The sequence below is a fragment of the Gossypium arboreum genome, chromosome 1 (assembly GCF_025698485.1).
Source record: "Gossypium arboreum isolate Shixiya-1 chromosome 1, ASM2569848v2, whole genome shotgun sequence".
Lineage (NCBI taxonomy): Eukaryota > Viridiplantae > Streptophyta > Magnoliopsida > Malvales > Malvaceae > Gossypium > Gossypium arboreum.
Genome location: NC_069070.1, coordinates 114,779,156 through 114,799,557, shown reverse-complemented (window position 1 = coordinate 114,799,557; position 20,402 = coordinate 114,779,156). Strand labels below are relative to the sequence as shown.

The 20,402-nt window shown below is 32.1% G+C and overlaps 3 protein-coding genes across 3 annotated transcripts; 2 read left to right on the top strand and 1 right to left on the bottom strand.

Annotated features, from left to right (window-relative positions):
• Positions 1 to 839: 839 nt before the first annotated feature.
• Positions 840 to 3,317, top strand: LOC108481651 (serine carboxypeptidase-like 44). Its single transcript, XM_017784757.1, has 10 exons — positions 840 to 1,071; positions 1,191 to 1,295; positions 1,565 to 1,657; positions 1,760 to 1,852; positions 1,940 to 2,022; positions 2,157 to 2,456; positions 2,541 to 2,674; positions 2,779 to 2,877; positions 2,965 to 3,079; positions 3,180 to 3,317. The coding sequence occupies exons 1-10, from the start codon at positions 840 to 842 to the stop codon at positions 3,315 to 3,317; spliced, it is 1,392 nt and encodes a 463-aa protein (XP_017640246.1).
• Positions 3,318 to 7,810: 4,493 nt separating this feature from the next.
• Positions 7,811 to 8,344, bottom strand: LOC108481650 (putative disease resistance protein RGA3). The gene has a single exon (XM_017784755.2). It carries the CDS (start codon positions 8,342 to 8,344, stop codon positions 7,811 to 7,813), a length of 534 nt encoding a protein of 177 aa, XP_017640244.2.
• A 5,967-nt stretch (positions 8,345 to 14,311) lies between these two features.
• Positions 14,312 to 20,081, top strand: LOC108481649 (probable disease resistance protein At1g58602). The gene is made up of 6 exons (XM_053019225.1): positions 14,312 to 14,475; positions 14,563 to 14,894; positions 17,860 to 19,086; positions 19,200 to 19,555; positions 19,850 to 19,900; positions 20,049 to 20,081. Exons 1-6 carry the CDS (start codon positions 14,312 to 14,314, stop codon positions 20,079 to 20,081), a joined length of 2,163 nt encoding a protein of 720 aa, XP_052875185.1.
• The last annotated feature ends 321 nt before the right edge of the window (positions 20,082 to 20,402 follow it).

Here is a 20,402-nt window from a genome sequence, read left to right as displayed (position 1 = left end):
TCATGCATTAATATTAGAATGACATCATCATTCGAAAAAATTAAAAATCTAAAATAAAAATTATAAAAACTAAAAATATATAAAAGTATAAATATGTATTTTAAAAATAAAAATATGTTAAAATTTGTAAAAATAATAAATATTATAAAATTTTAAAATTTGTAAAAATAATAAATATTATAAATAATTGTAAAATAATTAATAAAAATTGAGTAAATTATACATTTTCCAATCATATTTAAAATATTAAAATTTTAATATAAAAATTGTATAGGGTTCAAAATATAATCAATTTTATAAGAAAATGTATTTTAAAATACAATTAATTTCCTAAACTTTTTTTTTTCCTCATTGATGCATTCGTGAGTCAATTATAGTCAATAATAACACGGTTCAATCACCAAGTGACACGTGACAGAAATTTCACATCATTATTTATGTCACATAATTCTAAAAAAGAAGAAGTTTGAAAGCAAAAACACCATCTTAACCAGTGGTTATCTTAAACAAATTAATTTAGAACAAATGAATTGTTGTTCTAACACACAATGGTTTGATTCGTTGAAGATGGATAGGAATTGAAATTTGTGACTGGGGGAGAGTATTGTCTTGCCAATGTAACGAAAGTAATTAATTAACACTTAAATAAGCTATCGTAACTTTAATCTTACTTGTCTATAAGCATTGTCCCAACAATATTTTGTTCAATTAAAACAAAAAAAAAAAAACACACACACACACTAAAATTCCACTATATGAATTCAGTGCATAATCGTAAAAAAATCCATCAAAATAATCAAACTTTCTTGTAGTATTCTAAGATTTCTATCATATTGTTAATGGGAGTCGAGGCATTCTTTAATATCATTTATACTTTCATATTCGGTGGTATTATAGGATACCATCTGTCTGATCAAATAGGAACATTGCCAGGACAACCTAATGTTAATTTCAGGCAATTTTCTGGGTATATCGATGTTGATCCAAATGCTGGCAGAAGTCTTTTCTATTATTTCGTTGAAGCCGAGAATGATCCGTTGAGTCTACCCCTCACCATTTGGTTAACAGGAGGTCAGTTTGCTTTTCAAATTTTTCTTTATCAAAGTGATTGTACATATTGAAATCCGAATCTTAACTCAATTAAATCCCTCTCGAATTCTTCTCTCTCTTAAAATTGATGATATTCTCAGGACCAGGATGTAGTTCAGTTGGAGATAGCTTTGCTGGTATTGGTCCTTTCACTACTACAAACAATGCTCGTGGCCTCAAGAGAAATCCATATGCATGGACCAAAGGTTTACTTTTTTTCCTTACTAATTGCCTGAAATAATAATATATAATTTTACCAATAAATAATTGAATGTAATGGTAAGGTATATTGTACTTTTAAAGGGAGAATGTAAGTTCAAACTTTAGAGACAATATTATTAGAAGAGCAGCCACGAACCTTGAACAAAAATCGTAAAACACATGCATAATATATATATATATATATAAATATATATATAATTTTCATCCATTAATTTTGTTGACTTTATTTAAAATTTTGGTAAATAAATTTTAGTGTCAAATATGTTATTTATCGATTCACCAATTGGATCTGGATGGTCATATTCAAACACAAATAGTGATTATCAAGCTGGAGATGTTAGCACAAGTAAGATTACACGTTGAAACTCGAAACTCTATTTTCTTATTTCTTATATTAAAAAAAATGTTGCAATTCCTAAAATTTTTCTTTATTATTAATTTCTTACAGATGATGACTTGGTTGTATTCATACTGAAGTGGTTTCAAAAGTATCCGATTTTCAAGTTTAGAGACTTATATCTTGGTGGAACAAGCTATGCGGGTTCGTTGGATGTTCATGTTTGAAACAATTTTAGACCAACCTTTAACTAAAGTATATTTTTATTTATGTAATTTATTATTTTCTCAGGACACTTCGTACCTAATTTGGCTAACACTTTACTTCAACGCAACACTGAATCAAAGAGTTTGAGGTTTAATGTTAAAGGAGTGGTAGTAAGTACTACACAAGTGATTATTACTTCTTTTCATCTACAGATTTGAATTTGGAATTGGTCATACTCCATTTGTAGTTCAGTCGATAATCTAGCAACTTTAGATTAACTTTTTTGAATGTTTAATTACAGTTGGGCGACCCCCTTCTTCGGTATAAGCTAGACATTCTTGCAGAATATGAATTGTATGCGTCGAAAGGAATGATTCCTAAAAAATTGTACAAACAGATCTTGAAACATTTCAATGGAAACGATGAAGACAACTATTACGATAATCCCACAATATGGTCCGAAGCATTCCAACAGGCCATGAATAAGGTCGAAATGATTGCTTTTAACGTAAGTTCAGTTGTAGAAGCTAAGCAAAGGCAATTTGATCTTTTTCGAACACCATGTGATGGAAAATTTGAAGATCTATACTCTGGAAAAGAGGTACAGAATGCTAAATCTTAAAAAATAATTACATGAATAATCTTGATTATGTGTTAATTAAGTTTGCCTTAATTGATGTCACAGGTTACCAAGATTATGGATGAAGTAGATATGTGCATTCCTTTAAGGACAGATTTCTATTTCACCCTTCCTGAAGTTCAAAAAGCTTTCCATGGAAATCGAACCACCTTGAGCTATCAATATGCGGGATGCTTCGAGTAAGTAACATTCATACATCTATCTATATATGTGTGAAATTGTATAAAAGGTTTCTATAAGGGCTATACTGAAATTTTTGTTACAATGTTTGATAATTTACTAGGAAAAGTGGTCTCAATTACAGCTTAGCTGACAAACATATTGACATGCTTCCGACATTGAAGCAAATTCTCGAACAATCCGTTCCTATTACCATATTCAGGTTGGGTTATGCTTTCGACATGAACTATGTTTAATATAGTAGAAATTGATTTACAGTGATGAAATTTTGTGGCCTACTTTTTTACAGTGGAGAAGATGATGGAACAGTGCCTATGATTGGAACCTTAAGGCATCTTAAAAAGTTAGCCAACGATATGAACTTTAATTTGACCAAAAATGAAGCTTGGAATCATAAAAACAAGGTCATTAATTGGTTTAATTATTAGTTTATTTGTCAAATTTAATTATTTTTTTCTAACAAATATAATATAAAAGTAACGATGATTAATAATGAAACTGCAGGAAGGAGGGTGGCTGTACAAGTTCGGAGATTCATTAACTTTCATGTCTGTAAAAGGAGCAAATCATCATGTGCCATTGTCTAAACCATCTCAAGCTTTATATATCTTCACAAATCATGTAATTGATCCATCAAATTAAATCATCCATTGTCTTTCAGATTACTATAAGCCTATAAAGTTAGTAATTTGTGTTCCGTAATTTGTATATACGATTTTACCGATAATTAAAGTAGTGACAAATCTAGAAATTTTTTTTTAGGGTTCTAAATTAAATTGTAATTTTACGATAGTAAAAATACAATTTCACTATTTGAATAATATATATTTTTATAATTTTTAAAAGATTAAATCAAATTTTTATCATTTTTAAAGGGACTAAAGTACAATTTTATATTTATTAATTTAAAATTTTAAAATTTTAAAGAACTTAAATAAAAAGATTTCCATTTTAGGGGGACTGGGGCCTTGCAGCCCCCTAAATACACCCCTAAATGAAATTGAGCTTTTGAGGATCGAAGATTCAATATTTAAATCAAAAGAGAAATTACATATAATTTACGCATATTACGACTTGAATTTTAAAATCTCAAATTTCTTAAGTTTCAATAACAAATCGATTTAATCGATTGAGTCTTAACTCGATTAGTATGTGTATTGTTCTCACTATTATGTAAAAAAATAAACTTAGATATAATTAGAACCTATAATAAGATTCTTTAAAAAAAATTTATTCATCAATGATGAAATTGATAAGTAACTCTTCAACTAGAATTTCACTATAAATGTTCTCATTGTTACTTACAAAGATATTAAGCCTTACACTACTTTAATTATAAACAAACCCAACCATTATCAATGAATTAATATGGTCTCGGAAGGTTTAGCGTTGGATGAATTAATTTTTGATAGATGAATTAATTTTTGGACTAAATTATAAGGTATAAAGATTAAATTTTAAAATTTTGTATATTATAGGAGTAAAATTAAAATTTGACTATTGTTATATAATCTCAAAAAAGAAGTAAAAGGTTGTACATCAAGATATGTGTAGGTCAATATTTTAATTAGAATGAAGTATTTAGACTTACAATGACATTATAAAAGTTGAAATGTCAAATTATGTCAAAATTAAATTCAAAACTTGAACATACTATAAAGATCAAAATTGAAATTTTACCATCCTTATATTATCTTAAAAAAACAGCCATTGTTTGTTTATTAGCTTGAGACATGTCACTAAAGGAATGCATTGGAAATTCCTTTTATATATAGTGTATAGATTTATTATTCTGTTAATAACCAAATATATATTTTTAAAACAAATTAAAAATAAATTATTTATTAACGATGAAATAATTTTATAAAGATTATTATAAATAATTTTTATATATATATATGACATATAAAAACTTCATTGGTTGTATATCAAATAACTACCTTTTAATATTACCCAAAGACACATGCCAATATTCTTGATGGCTTGAAGATTTTAAAAAGTCAAAAGTATGATAGGGTATTGATTAAAATAAATAATTAAGAAGCTTTTCGGGCTATTTAGGAATTCTTCTCCAAGGCATCTTCTTCAGCACTTATCAGAAGTATTCAACAGAATTTATTAGACATTAGTCAATGGTAGCTCGAGTATATTCCTCGCGAAATGAGCTTAGAAGCGGATTATATTACTAAGATGGCTTTTAATAGAAATGAGGGTCTTCATTTAATCGGAAATATTCCTTTAAATTAGATTAAGAGTGTAATCTTTTGTTTGTTTAATCACAAAAAAGAAGAAGAAGACACATACCAATATTCCACCTGAGCTTTTTTCAACTCCATACAATTTATCAAAATAATATAATTGTATTATGATCTAGTTGTGCTCTTAATCCCTATATTTTTTATATATTTAATATTTATCTTTTTATTTTTAATTTTAAGAATTCAATCTCTCTAAAGTCGAAATAATAAAGGCAGCACCATGACACGACTTTTATGAAAAATAATCTGCTGGTAAAGTCATTTATGTATAGCAAATTCTAACCAAAAAAAAAAATCAATTCAAGAGTCACAAAGGATTGAAATAGAAACTACCCAAATTAACAAGACCCGAACCCGTAGACTTGACGAAAATAGAACTAAATTGGAAGTAATAATATGTATTTGTTAAAACAAGATTGGATTTTAGTAAAATAATTTGGTTTGCCCTAATTATTTATAAATATACATTGCTTTGACAATTACTACAATCTTATTTGGTGAACTCCTGAACTGTAAAAACTAGGTGTTACTTGCTTTGCAAATAAAAAATGTGGCTGTAATAGTGATTGGAATCGTGACCATAGTTTCTACGCGAAATTAAAAGTGCATAAAAGACAATGATGAATATCGAGATTATTTACGCAATTTGACCTCAGTCTACGTTTGCGGGGCTTGTTTAGAGCAATGATCCACTGTTCTTTCTCATAGTACAACCAATGATTTAAGTATCTTAATACTGGTTTAACACTCACTAATTTAGTGACCTAATAGTTGTACAAAGACTAAATCACTCTCCTATTAAGCTTCCTCCTCGAAAGTTTAGTTTTGCAATTCAAGAGACTCTATTGATTGTTTACAGAAACAATGCACACATAAAACGTTTATTGCTTGAACAATTTTGTACTCTTCTAGTCTCTCAATCTCTCTTTTACTCTTTTAACCTAGACAGAACTTAAAGTTTATATATGACATAAGTTTTGTTTACATTAGAGTTATAGTCTAAATACTTTTCTATAAAGTAAAACCAAAAAACAACATAAGATAATACTTGTATAAGAGTCTCAATTCAATCTGAAGTCTTCAACTATAAAAAGTGACTTTACTTATTCCACAAAAAACCTGACTTAACTTGCAAGAAACCAATCTTCAAGTCTTCAATTTTCATTCAATTGATCTTCATATGTTTGAGCTTTATTCATCCAAATATCTTCAAAATATTAGCCTAATACTTTTGTTCAAAAAAAATGAAACCGTACTTGAAATTGTGATCACTATTTCAACCACCAAAACAACCATCAAATGTGACAACATGAACAAGCTTTATAGTCTCCCCACTTTGTTCCTTGAATTGGTGGAGCAATATCCTTCTCCTTATAAAGGAGCCTATATTCCAAGTTTGCCTTAATTGGTTGCCTGAGCTATACAACTTGGGAGAATATTGTTTGCAACATGATGGACTTCATACAGTGGATGGCTTTAGTTTGAGTCGAATCGTAAATCAATAATTCACTTCAAATAGTGAATGGCATTGATTCGAATCCTAAATCACTAATTCGAGCATGATTTTAATATACAAAATTTAGAATTATTCATAACTTTTCCTCAAAATTTAATTAGAAGGATAAATACAATTTAACATATTTGAACTCATGTCCTTCTAAACTGATAATAATGTCAATCCCATCTGAACTAAAATTCAATCGATATATTTCAGCATGATTTAAGTTAAATGTCTTAGCATTAAATAACATATAATTAAATACTCCAATATAAATTGATTTGGTGCAATGATATGCATATATATGTATATATAACAGGAATTGGTTTTGCATTTAGTGAAAGAACATTATTTTCATGTCCATTTTATGGTTTATATTTGAGATTTGTGATTATCTTTTTATTAATGTCATTTCCAAAATTTAAACCTTTGTTTCTATTAAAATATAATGTATCTTACTAATGCAGTAGAAAATTATTAGTATTATATCCCTCTTTTGTTCTTTGCCTACATTTGCAGCTCATAATGGTTAATAATTTATTTGTTATTCTTAAGCTTTTCTTCAGAATATCTGTCCCATCAAGAGGGTAAGAATTAATTTTTTTTCTGTCATGGGAATCACTTGAACCTTTTCCACAATCAAGATCAATTCTTTACTTAAAACTATGAACATCATAAATAAGTGTTATCAGAAAATAAATATTTTACTACAAAAATTTCGTCTTTGCTTTCAGAAAAAATGGAAAAAACTGAAAAATCATGATTTGTCGCCTATTTAATCTCGGATAAAATTTTAGTGGGTTATGAGATAAGAGTAATTTTGTTGAACACTGAATATGTAAAAGATGAAGAGCCAATGTAAATAAATTGATTGATGTGGTTCAGTGATATACATAATATATTAAAGCAGGAATTGGTCTTCCCTTTAGCTAACAAAGTTGATCGTTAATATACATAATATACATAATATATTAAAGCAGCTGGGAATGGTTAATAATTAGGGTAAATTACACCAATAGTTACTCAACTTTAGGGTAGCTAACAAAATAGTCACGTTTCATTTTAGTCACTTAACTTTTGAAAAATAACAAAACAGTCACTAACGTTATAAAAAAGTGACAACAAGTCACTAACTAACGGTTTCCGTTAGTGTGTTAACAGAACCGCTGATGTGACAAGTTAACTAGCTGACGTGGCCAGTTAACTTGCCACGTTGGATGAAAAAATTGAAAAAAAAAACTTAAAAAACCCCCTTTTAACAGAGAAGACGAAGAAGAAAAAGCAGTAGCAACAGCAGAAGAAGAAGAAGAAACTTTCGTAAGAGACCTCCGAGTGTTTTTGCTAGAAGAGGCAAACAGTTGCACTTATCTGCAATTTTCTTACCAATGTCTGCCAAGATCTGACGCGCTTTGTGATTCCATCCAGAAAATGCTACTGTTGAATAAGGACCAACACTCTTCTTCGGACAACTTCCCCAAATTGAATAATCTGGTACAACCCATTATAGTAGCAACATTCTCCTTGCGTGTGGTGACCAAGATTTTGCTTCCTGGGGAGGCACTACTTTTAAGACAGCATTTCAATGATTGCCACTTCCTCTCATCTTCTGTCCAGACATCATCAAGAACAAGTAGGAACTTTTTTCCCATAATAGATTCATGGATTTTCTCTAGTACAGTGTTCAACTCATGCAAACCCAACGGAATACCCGTTAGAGCTTCAAGAATTGCTTTTGCAATCCTTATCTCATCAAAGGGATATGAAACACACGCCCATAGTTTCTTCTGAAAATAGGCGTTAACCTCTCTATCATTGTAAACTATTTGGGCTAAAGTTGTTTTCCCTATCCCTCCCATCCCCACGATGGAGATTATATGGATTCCCCTTTCTTGACCATTTTTGCTTAGCAACATGCTGGTAATGGTGTTTTTATCTTGGTTGTTGTTCCAATAGGGTCGGAAGCGTGTAAATTATTGTACTAAAAAATCACACAAAGTTCAATTCCCAGGGAAGAGAGGTGGATCACAAGGATCTCTTAAATACCAAGTCTTTCCTTAGTCAGAATATCCTTTTTATAGTAATTTAATAGCACAATTAAATACTACTATTATACCCTCAAATATTGAAAGAAAAATAGGACAAAAAAAGAACACAAGAGTTTTAACGAGGTTCGGTAAATTATACCTACGTCCTCGGGTACTAACACCAAATGATAACTTTACTATCTCCAAAATATTACAAACAAATAGAATTCCTTAAGAATTCTCAAATGGGAGAAGAGAGAAATCTAAGAGAGAAAGATTGGTTGGGATGAATTGAAATGAGAAATGAGAAGGCCTATTTATAGTTGAGGTTCAAGGACCAAACAATAAATAACACATTATCTCAAGGACCAAAAAAAAATTATCCCATGCCACTTTTTCAAAGTCAACTTTAGGGTGCTAAACTTGCACCACTTGGATTGTTTGCCATTAAAATTGTCTACCATTAATCATAATGTTAACAATCTCCACCTTGAAGATTTGATTAGGATAATCACATCTTCACACACTTCCTTCAACTCCCTAAATTCAATAAAGCTATCTTTTGTAGTGCCTCCAAATGCGCTCTCGAGCGCCATACACCTGAAGGTGCTCAAATTCTCAGGATGTTAATCAAGTTCAAACAATGATTAAACTTGATTGTTGTTACCACCTTGGTCATCATATCTGCGAGATTATCTGCTGTCGGAATCTTCTGAAGTAGAATTTTTCCTTTTTCAAAGACTTCCCGCACAAAGTGATATTTTACGTCGATATGCTTGGTTCTTGAATGATAGACTTGATTTTTCGCTAAATGAATAGCGTTACATTGTCACAATATAGACTAATGTGACTTTGAACAACTCCCAAGTCTTTCAACAATCCATTAAGCCAAATAGCCTCCTTAATGACTTCTCAGAATCGCCATATATTCGCCTCTGTAGTAGACACAACTCATCATGAGACGTAAGGTAGACTTCCAACTCACTAGGGCTTTAGCAAGAGTAACCAGATACCCGTAGTTGAACGACATTTATCTAAATCACCAGAAAGTCGGAATCAACATATCCAACTACAAACCCGACCAAGTGCTTCATCCCGCTCAAAACTAAACCAACATCTACGGTTTTTCAAGATACCGTAGAATCCATTTCTGACTTGCCAATGTCCTTTTCCGAATCATGCATATACCGCTCACAACTCCAACAACTTGTGAAATGTCGGCCAGTACACACCATCGCATACATCAAACTCCCAACTGCATTAGCATATGGGACTTTTGCCATATATTCTCTTTCTTCTTTAGTCTTCGGAGATAATTGAGCACTAAGTTTCAAATGAGAAGCAAGTGGGGTACTTACATGTTTTGTGTTTTCATTTACACTAAAACATTGTAATACCTTTTTCAAATATTGCTTCTGATTCAAACAAAGCTTGCCTCTCTGTCTATTTCTACTTATCTCCATACCGAGAATCTTCTTGGCCTCACCTAGATCTTTCATCTCGAACTCTTGATTCAACTGAGCCTTCAGCTTATCTATCTCTTTTTGGCTCTTCGAAGCGATTAACATATCATCAACATACAAGAGTAGATAAATGAAAGATCCGTCATGCAGCTTTTGTAAATACACACAATTGTCATATTTACTTCTTGTGTACTTCTGCCTTCTCATAAAGCTATCAAACCGCTTGTACCACTGCCTCGGGGATTGCTTCAATCCATATAGTAATTTGTTCAGCTTACAGACCCAATTTCTACCACCAGCATCTGTGTATCCTTCGGGCTGAGTCATATAGATCTCCTCTTCTAACTCATTATGCAAGAAAGCCGTCTTAACATCAAGTTGAGCTAGCTCCAAATTCATCTGTGCTACCAAGGCCAACAAAATTCTAATGGAGGAATGCTTCACAACAGGGGAAAATACATCATTGTAGTCAATTCCCTCCTTCTGAGCGTAGCCTTTAGCTACCAATCTTGCCTTGTAGCGAATATCCTTCTTGCTAGGAGATCCATCTTTTTTTGCGAATACCTACTTGCATCCGATTGCCCTTTTACCTTTCGGTAATTGCGCCAACTCCCAAGTATTGTTCTTCCGGAGAGACTCATTTCTTCATCCATGGCGCTTTTCCATTTATCACTTTCTAAGTTTTGCATTGCTTCTTGATAAGTGATAGGAATATCATCATCAACAACGGGAAGGGCGTAGGCCACCATATCAGTAAATCGAGCAGGTCTACGAATTTCTCTCCGTGGCCTTGCAACTGCAACTGGTTCTGGTGTACTTAACGGTTCTTGGGTCAGAACCTCTTCAACCTCTAATTCCTCCATTGTGGCGGGAGAATTAGACTTATTAACTGGGCAAATCCCCATCTGCTCAAACTCCACCTGTTTTGGAGTACACTCCACCTGCTGTGGAGTATCACTCGTCTGAATATCTTTATCGCTACATTTTCAATGTGGCGATTCATCAAAGGTAACATCTCTGCTACAGATCATTTTCTTTGTGCTTAAGCACCAAAGACGAAATCCTTCACTCCAGTGATTCCCATAAAGAGAGCTTTCTTTGCCCTCGGATCTAACTTTGACTCCTTCACATGGTAATATGCGGTGGATCCAAACACATGTAAGGAATCATAATCATGGTGATTTTCCGACCATACCTCCATAGGAGTTTTTCTTTCTAATGCAGATGATGGCAAACGATTAACAAGATGGCCAGCGTATGTCACAGCCTCAGCCCAAAATTGCTTGCCCAACCCAGCATTGGACAACATACATCGAACTTTCTCCAGCAATGTTCGATTCATACGCTCTGCCACTCCATTCTGCTGTGGTGTATCCCTAACTGTGAAGTGTTGAACAATACCATACTCTTGGCACACATCGAAGAACGGATCACTTCTATATTCGCCTCCATTATCCGTTCTAAGCCGCTTGATTTTCTTGCCAGTCTGGTTTTCGATCATAGTTTTCCATTTAAGAAAAACTCCAAGCACTTCATCCTTAGTTTTCATCGTATACACCCAAACTCTTTTGGAAAAGTCATCAACAAAAGTAACAAAGTAGTGTTTTCCTCCCAACGAAGGTGTTTTGGAAGGCCCCCACACATCTGAGTGAATATATTCCAAAATACCTTTTGTATTATGGATAGTAGTGCCGAACTTCACTCTCTTTTGCTTTCCTAGAACACAATGCTCGCAAAATTTTAATTTGCAAGCCTTTGCACCTTTCAACAATCCTTGCTTTGCCAGAATTTGCAAGGATTTTTCGCTGGCATGTCCCAACTTCATATGCCACAACTGCATTGAGTCCAAGTCTTTATTACCGGAAGCTGCAGCGACTGTTCCAATAACTATACTACCTTGGTAGTAATACAAGTTATTTTTCCTGATGCCCTTCAACATCACAAGTGCGCCAGATGTCACTTTCAAAACCCCATCTCTCATAGTAACAACTGAACCATTGGATTCCAAGGCTCCCAATGAGATGAGATTTTTCTTCAAACTGGGCACATACCGAACATCAGTCAGAACTCTGGTTGATCCATCTTGATTCTTTAATTGGATTGAACCTATCCCAACAGTTTTACAGGCATTATCATTACCCATATAAACAACTCCTCCATTTAGTTCTACTAAATCAGAGAACCACTCCCAGTTAGGGGACATATGATAGGTACAACCCGAATCCAAAATCTACTCATCCGAATGGAATGACGATGATGATGCAACCGATGATAGTTCGAGTCACTAGTATCATGCTTTGCAACACAAGCATCTGACAACTTTTCCCTTATTCTTCACTTTGGACAATTTTTCTTCCAGTGGCCTTTCTCATGACAAAAGGCACATTCATCTTTCCCAGTCCGGACTTTGACTTTGATCTCCCTTCGAGTTTTCTTCGAATGTATGAACGACCTCGGACTACTAAAGCTTCGTATCTCGATTGAGTTTTTTCATTTGTCTTTCTTTCTCTGTTCATAATCGTATAAGGCCGCATGATTTCGCCGAGATATATCACTCCCGCCATGAAGTAGAGTAGTTTCTAGGAACTCAAACTCCTCAGAAATGACCCCAACACATCAAAGCCAAATCTTCATCTTTGAATGTCTCATCCATATTTAGCAAATCGGTGACTAACTGATTAAATTTGGTGATGTGATCATTCATTGTGGTACTGGGACATAAGTGAAGCGAAAGCAGTCTTTTCTTCAAGTGGAGCTTATTTTGACTGTTTTCTTCAAAATTTTTCTTCAAGTGCCACCCACAACTTATTTGCAGAAGTCTCCTTTGAAAAAGCATACCTCTGCTCTCGAGAAAGGCATGATCGAATTGTGCCACATGCCAACCGATTGATCGCCTTCCAATCTTTCTCCTATACATCATCTGGTTTCTCTTCATCAATGGCAATGTCTAGACCCTGCTGAAAAAGGGCATCTAGAACCTCACTTTGCCATATACCAAAATGGCCCGTGCCATCAAAGATCTCCACGGCCAATCTTGCATTTGCAATTGTCGGTCTTGTCCACATGGACGATGTTGAAGCTCCTAAACCGACCGTTTTTTCCATAATCTTTCAATATACCTAAGGAAATCTTTTCTGATGTGGAAGATCAGTTTAAACTGCAACCACATAGCATACTACGATTAACCTTCGGCTCTGATACCACTTGTTGTTCCAATAGGGTCGGAAGCGTGTAAATTATTGTACTAAAAAATCACACAAAGTTTAATTCCCAGGGAAGAGAGGTGGATCACAAGGATCTCTTAAATACCAAGTCTTTCCTTAGTCAGAATATCCCTTTTATAGTAATTTAATAGCACAATTAAATACTACTATTATACCCTCAAATATTGAAAGAAAAATAAGACAAAAAAAGAACACAAGAGTTTTAACGAGGTTCGGTAAATTATACCTACGTCCTCGGGTATTAACACCAGATGATAACTTTACTATCTCCAAAATATTACAAACAAATAGAATTCCTTAAGAATTCTCAAATGGGAGAAGAGAGAAATCTAAGAGAGAAAGATTGGTTGGGATGAATTGAAATGAGAAATGAGAAGGCCTATTTATAGTTGAGGTTCAAGGACCAAACAATAAATAGCCCATTATCTCAAGGACCAAAAAAAAATTATCCCATGCCACTTTTTCAAAGTCAACTTTAGGGTGCTAAACTTGCACCACTTGGATTGTTTGCCATTAAAATTGTCTACCATTAATCATAATGTTAACAATGGTCTCGACCACGTATTTCAGATGCATCAACAAAACATATGATTTTAGGTCTTTCAGGCTCTATATCATCATTCCTGACTTAGATTTACAATGAAAGCAAAATCATCTTTCTCTTTTGCAATGACTTGAAGACTTTCACTTAGCTCTTTAATCTTCTTCTGCTGTTGCTGCTTCTTCTTCTCTGTTAAAGGGGTTTTTCTAGGTTTTTTTTTAACTTCTTTATCTCATGTGGCAACTTAATTGGCCACGTCAGCTAGTTAACTTGCCACATCAGCGGTTCTGTTAAGACACTAATGGAAACCGTTAGTCAGTGACTGTTTTGTCACTTTTTTATAACGTTAGTGACTGTTTTGTTATTTTTCAAAAGTTGAGTGACAGAAATAAAACCTAGGTGACTATTTTGTTAGCTACCCTAAAGTTGAGTGATTGTTGGTGTAATTTACCCTAATAATTAATATGTTATTCTTAAGCTTTTGTGCAACTTTTTGAATCACTTAAACCCGTTCCATAAGCAAGATTAATTCTTTGTTTAAAACTTTGAACACCATAAAGAGGCAATATCGATGTTATTAGAAAACAAAGATTTTATTTTCTTTGAATTTAAAAAAAAAACAAAAATCATGGATTTCTCAGCCATTTCATCTGTTGTCCAGACTGTTGGGAGGTTGCTAACTCAGGAAGTCACATCGTTGATGGGCGTGAAGGACCAAGTTGAGGATTTGCAAAAGGAGCTTGAATGGATTCAAAATTTCAAGGAGGCGACGCGAGGAAAGTTGATGATGAGGTGGTGCGCACAGTATTAATGAAATCGAGAATTGGCGTATGATGCCGAAGATGTGATCGAGACTTTTGCTCTCAAAGTTGCACCTAGAAGTAAAGGAGGTTTTTCTAATGTCACCAAAAGATTTGCTTGCATCCTTAATGAGGGAGGGTTGCTCTGCCAAACCAAGTGCGAGATTCAGAAAATCACAGCTAGAATCACCCAATTGACTCGGCGATTGCAAACCTATGATGTAAAACAGCCAAGGGATGGAGCAGGGTCAAGTTCTTCAAATCAAAGGAGAGAATTGAGGCGGCCTTATCATCATATTGTCGACAACAACGTTGTTGGGTTGCATGATGATATCAAGAAGTTGGTGTCAATTCTTGTTGACGAGGAAAGTGATTGCAATGTTGTTTCCATATGCGGAATGGGTGGTCTTGGCAAGACCTTGCCAAGAAAATATACCGTCATAGCCATGTTATTGGTGGTTTCAATCGCTTGGTTTGGGTATATGTTTCTCAACAATTCCAAAAAATAAGAGTTTAGAAAGAAATTTTATCTAGTCTTCAAATTTTAGATGATGCTGACAGAGATGAAGAATTAGCGGAGAAGTTACATAACTTCTTGAAGGATAACAAATGTATTCATTCTAGATTTATTGTATTCAAGTTCTTTTATTTATATTTTTATATTAAAAGTTATTAAGTACATCAAAATTTAACTTTTATGTTTGGATGAGGGATTTATTTGTTTGGGTAAATACATGAGAGAATTTTAAAATTTGTGTGTAATTTGAGACCAATAGTATAGAATTAATATATTTTAGTAAATTTATGAGGAGATTTTACAAGTGTTAACACTTTGAATTGATTAATTTTAAAATAGTAGCATTTTAAAAATTTAAAAAATTCAAATTTCTTTATCCAAACACATTCTTAAACAATTAGATATTGTTAATACTTAATTATGATGGTAATTATTTTCAATAAGTTTGTAAAGTTTAGATTAAAATTAGTGGTTAGCTATGTATTAACTTTTGTTATTTTTACTATGATTTGAAATTTTAAATTTTCATTCACTAAAAGATATTAATAGGTTAATATGTGTTTTTCACTTAATTATAACTCGTTTTCATTCAACACTTTAATTCATTGTAATGGAAGAATGATGTGACATTTTATAGTCAATGAAATATTGACACACGTCACTCGCATCATATGTCACTCTCATTATAGTGAAGAATGAGAAAAAAATTAAATTTTATTTTAAAATAAGAAAGAATATAAAATTTTAAAAACATAAATATTTTTTATTTTTCAATTGTTTTGAAAATTTTCAATTTTAAATATTTATTAAATTTTAAATATTAAAATTTCAAAATATAGATCTTTTCGGTTCCATCTTTTAAAATGTTTATAATTAATAATATTTTAATATTTTAAAAATATTTTATTAAATTCTTCTAATTTTTAAATTTTAAAACCATTTGTATTATTTGTTTCTCTTTCTTCACTTGTAATAACGAGAGTGATATGTGATGCGAGTGCCACGTGCCAATGTTTTACTAACCTAAAAATGTCATGTCATACTTCTTTATTAGGTAAAGTATCTAATTGAATGAAACTATAGGTGGTAACTGTGAATTTTCTTTAAATTGTAGATAAGGTATACATTAAAAGCTAAATTGCAAATTAACCTTCTTATGTATGAAAAATTATCATATATTTAAGGGATAAAATAATATTTAGTTCTTGAATTTGGTAATATTTTCACCTAAGTCCTTGAATTTTTTTTTTGGTCTATATTAATTTTTGGAACTTGACTGGTTTTCATAATTTGGGCCTTAAACTTGGATTTAGTTAATGTATAATGATATGATACTTTGAGATTATACTATATCTTCACTTAAATTTTCTTTAAATCTAAAATTTTATAGTTTTTATATTTTATATATCTATATTTTAATTTTCAATTGATGACATGGTGTAATCTTAAAGTGTCACATCATCAAACTTTAATGAAATTTAAGTTTAGGAATCAAAAGTAAAACAAGTTGTCAAGTTTCAGGATGAAGTGAATAAAAAAGTTTATGAATAAAATTGAAAAATTGTCAAGTTCAGAGACTACATATTGTTTATCCTTATATTTAATAATATTTTTGTTAAGTACTGAATTTCTAAATTTATTTATTGTTTTGAGACAATTTTTATTTGATATATTAGTTTTAGTAAACTCAAAAGAATGTATTGATACAATACCCCCCACAATACTTATTATCTATAGTAGTGTGAACTTTAAAACTTAAGATTTTTGCTTAATAAATTTATTCTATTTGAATATGTATTTTATTATTTAAATTAATAAATATTTAACAATGGTCTTCACAAGGTACTAATTTAACTTGAAATTAATAAAATTTAAATATAATTTTGATTAATTTATTTAATTTTAATTTTTATATAATGCCTACATTTACACATAAACCTTCTCAATCCTTAAATCGGAGGGAAAAAAATGTTTAAACACACTCAAAACCATATCTTTCTCGTTGCTCCAATAGCAATGATGTCAATTGAGCGAAATCTCAATTAGCATTTAAAATTAACTAAACTATGTGATAAAACCCCAAAACTACAAATGAACTTTGATTGAAAGTGCAATTTGATACATGAAATTTTATAGTACAATTATACTCATGAAACTTTAATTGTGATTCAAATATCGAATCGATTTTATGGTGCAATTTAAATAAGTGAAATTATAAAATTTTATTATTGGATTTGGTATTTGATTAAATGTATAATTCCATGTGTATATTGTGAATTAAGTCGATTCAAATACCAAATCGATTTTATGGTCCGATATTATTGCACCAAATTTTATGGTACTTAATTTTCAATGCTTAAATTTTCAGTTTATTATACAACACCTAAATTTATCTCTTTCGCTACTAGAAATTATAGTATACAATAATATCAATCAACAAATTAAGTTTATCTCCTTTGCTTCTTAAATCTTTTGTTAGGAAATGAAAGAAATCAAAGAAAAGATAAGTTAAAAATAGGGAAAAAAAGTAATTAAATTGCTTTAAAAGAAAAAAGAATTCTTCTTAAATGACTATTTAAGTATCATGTCAATTTGTCATTTCTCCATTAATGGTCTAGTAATTAAATATACAATTTGATAATGTTAGTGAATCTTTCAAAATAGATTAAAGTTCGTTCATCAAAATATAATTTAAATTTCTGCAGCCTACCCTCAAAATAGTGCTGGAGGATATCAAGATCCAGAAAAGTATTACTGTTATTCAAGTGTTAACCAAACAATTAACTTATTTATTCAAAAGCTACGGAAGATGTAGTGAAGAGAAGTAATTTGATGTTCTTATTGCTTGTTATTTTACAGAAAACATAGTTGATTCAAAACTGGAAGAGTTGGGGAAAGACATGGTTAATAACTGTCGAGGGTTGCCATTAGCCATCATTGTATTGGGAGGAATTTTGGCTACAAAGAGTTCAATACATGAATGGAAAATTGTGCATAAAAATGCTAAATCATACTTGAAGAAAGGCAAAGGTGCCCAACATATTGAGCATGTGTTAGCCTTGAGTTATGATGATTTGCCACCTTATTTAAGATCATGTTTTCTTTATTTGAGCCAATTTCCAGAAGATTACCAGATACCTGCAGAAAGATTGATTCAACTATGGGTTGCAGAAGGCATTGTGTCATCAATAGAGGAGGAAGGAAATGGAGAAATTATGGAGGATGTTGCAGAAGGCTTCTTAGATGAGCTTGTGGAAAGGTGTATGGTTCAAGTTGGGGAAAGAGACCCAACCTTGAAGGTCAAAACTTGCCACATACACGATCTAATGAGAGATCTTTGCCTGTCAATAGCAAAGCAAGAAAATTTTTTCAGCATAATCAATCATTCCTCAGTGTCTCCATCTAATACGAGGGCAGTCCATAGAATTGTTGTACATCAACACATTCATGTTCAGCGCATTAAAAGTAGTATCCCTCTTAGATCCATCTTGTTCTTTTGGCACCCGTTTGATTTGGATTTGGAACTCTGTCTAAGTGTTGAGGATGATTTTTGGTGGTTTGTCTGGTTTGTTTGTTTAATTTTGAAATGGCAGAGATCTTGGAACTACATGTTCGGAAATTTTAAGAAGCTTAGAGTTCTAAGCTTTGAAGGAGGAGTGAAAGGATATTCGGGATTTAAGTTATCTAGTGCTATAGGTAATCTCATCCATCTTAGATGCTTGAATTTATGTGGTATTGTATTCTATTGCCCAAATATCGCTACGTCTCTGGGCAACTTAAGGTGTTTGCAAACCTTGGATTTAAGAATTTTTCGTCATGCTGATTATGGTGCTATGAATGTACCTAACATAATATGGAAGTTAGAACAGTTAAGACATCTCTATCTCCCCCTGACGATGACTTATAAGACCAAATTGAAGTTGCACACGTTGACAAACATGTTAACACTAATCAACTTCAACACAAGGAACTGCTTGGTCGCAGATCTTTCCAAGTTCACAAAACTTAGAAAGTTGGGGATTCTTGGACCATTCCATATTGATGATTTTAAGGAAAAGATGGATAAGAATCTGCCAATTATAGCAAGTGACTGCCTTCGGTCCTTGTCTATTTGGAATTATGAAGGAATAGATCCAAAAGTATTAGCTCACCTCCTTTCAAGTTGTGTTAATTTTTGTGAGTTGATTTTACGAGTGAAGATGGAGAAGTTGCCAGATTTTCACCATTTCTCTTCGAGTATCGCATTGTGGAAGATCCTATGCCAACACTAGAGAAGCTGCCCAATTTAAGGGTTCTGGAATTATATGTGTATGCTTTCATTGGAAAGGAAATTGTTTGCTCTGCACTCCATTTTCCTAAACTTGAGTCTCTAACCTTTAGTGAGCTTTGGAACTTGGAGGAGTGGAAGGTAGAAGAAGGAGCCGTGCCTGCTCTACGCTATTTGAAGATTAGTGGTTGTAAAAAATTGAAGATGCTTTCAGTTGGATTGAGATTCATTACAACCCTCCAAGAATTGAAGATTGAGTATATACCAAAGGCTTTTAAAGGTAAAATGGTGCAAGGAAGAGAAGATTTCTACAAAGTCCAACACATTCCTTCCATCATATTTTATCATATCTACAGTGTGTGAAATTTATATCACTTCTTCTTGATTAAAAACCTATGAATTCAGGGTATGCATTTATAATCTCTTTTCCTCGGTAGAACTGTCAACTTCATTCTACTTTCATTCATGTTCTTTGAAATAATTTGCGTACAATTTGGTGACCGGAGAAAAACAGAGTATGCATAGTTTTGCAAATTAATTTGGAATCTTTGTAAATCAATGAAATTGACATTCTTTTTTCAGGAGAAACTATTGTCAAGGGTGGTGTCGTGCTCAATTCGATGTATCAATAAGGTAATGAATTTGAAACTAGGTTTCTTAAATCATGACAAGTACTTGTTCAATTTTGTTAATATTTCATTTGATAATCTTTTTATTCAGAAAATAATCAGATTGATTGATTTCAACCTAAGCTTAATAATGACTTGTATTCATTTTGCAGGTAAAAGGAGGGACTGCCATTGGTTTATGTTGATCTGTGGCCACCACTTTTTAATGTTGTAAAATTCTCTATTCTGATGTTATATTGTATCTTCTACCTTACGGTGTCCGTTGATCAATGGAACCTCTTTGGTTTGGTCTAAAACTTGTAGCTAAATACTCTTATTATTATCAATAATATGACTCCTCAGCTTCATCTCCTTTTAATTTTGTTTCTTCCCCTCCTGTTTTTGGTTATCACTTCATAATTTGATTTCAACATAAAAGAAATGCAATCCAATAACATTGTAACCAAAATTACTTAAACCTGTTCCATAAGCAAGATTAATCTCAACTTTTGCTTTCCCATTTCTCT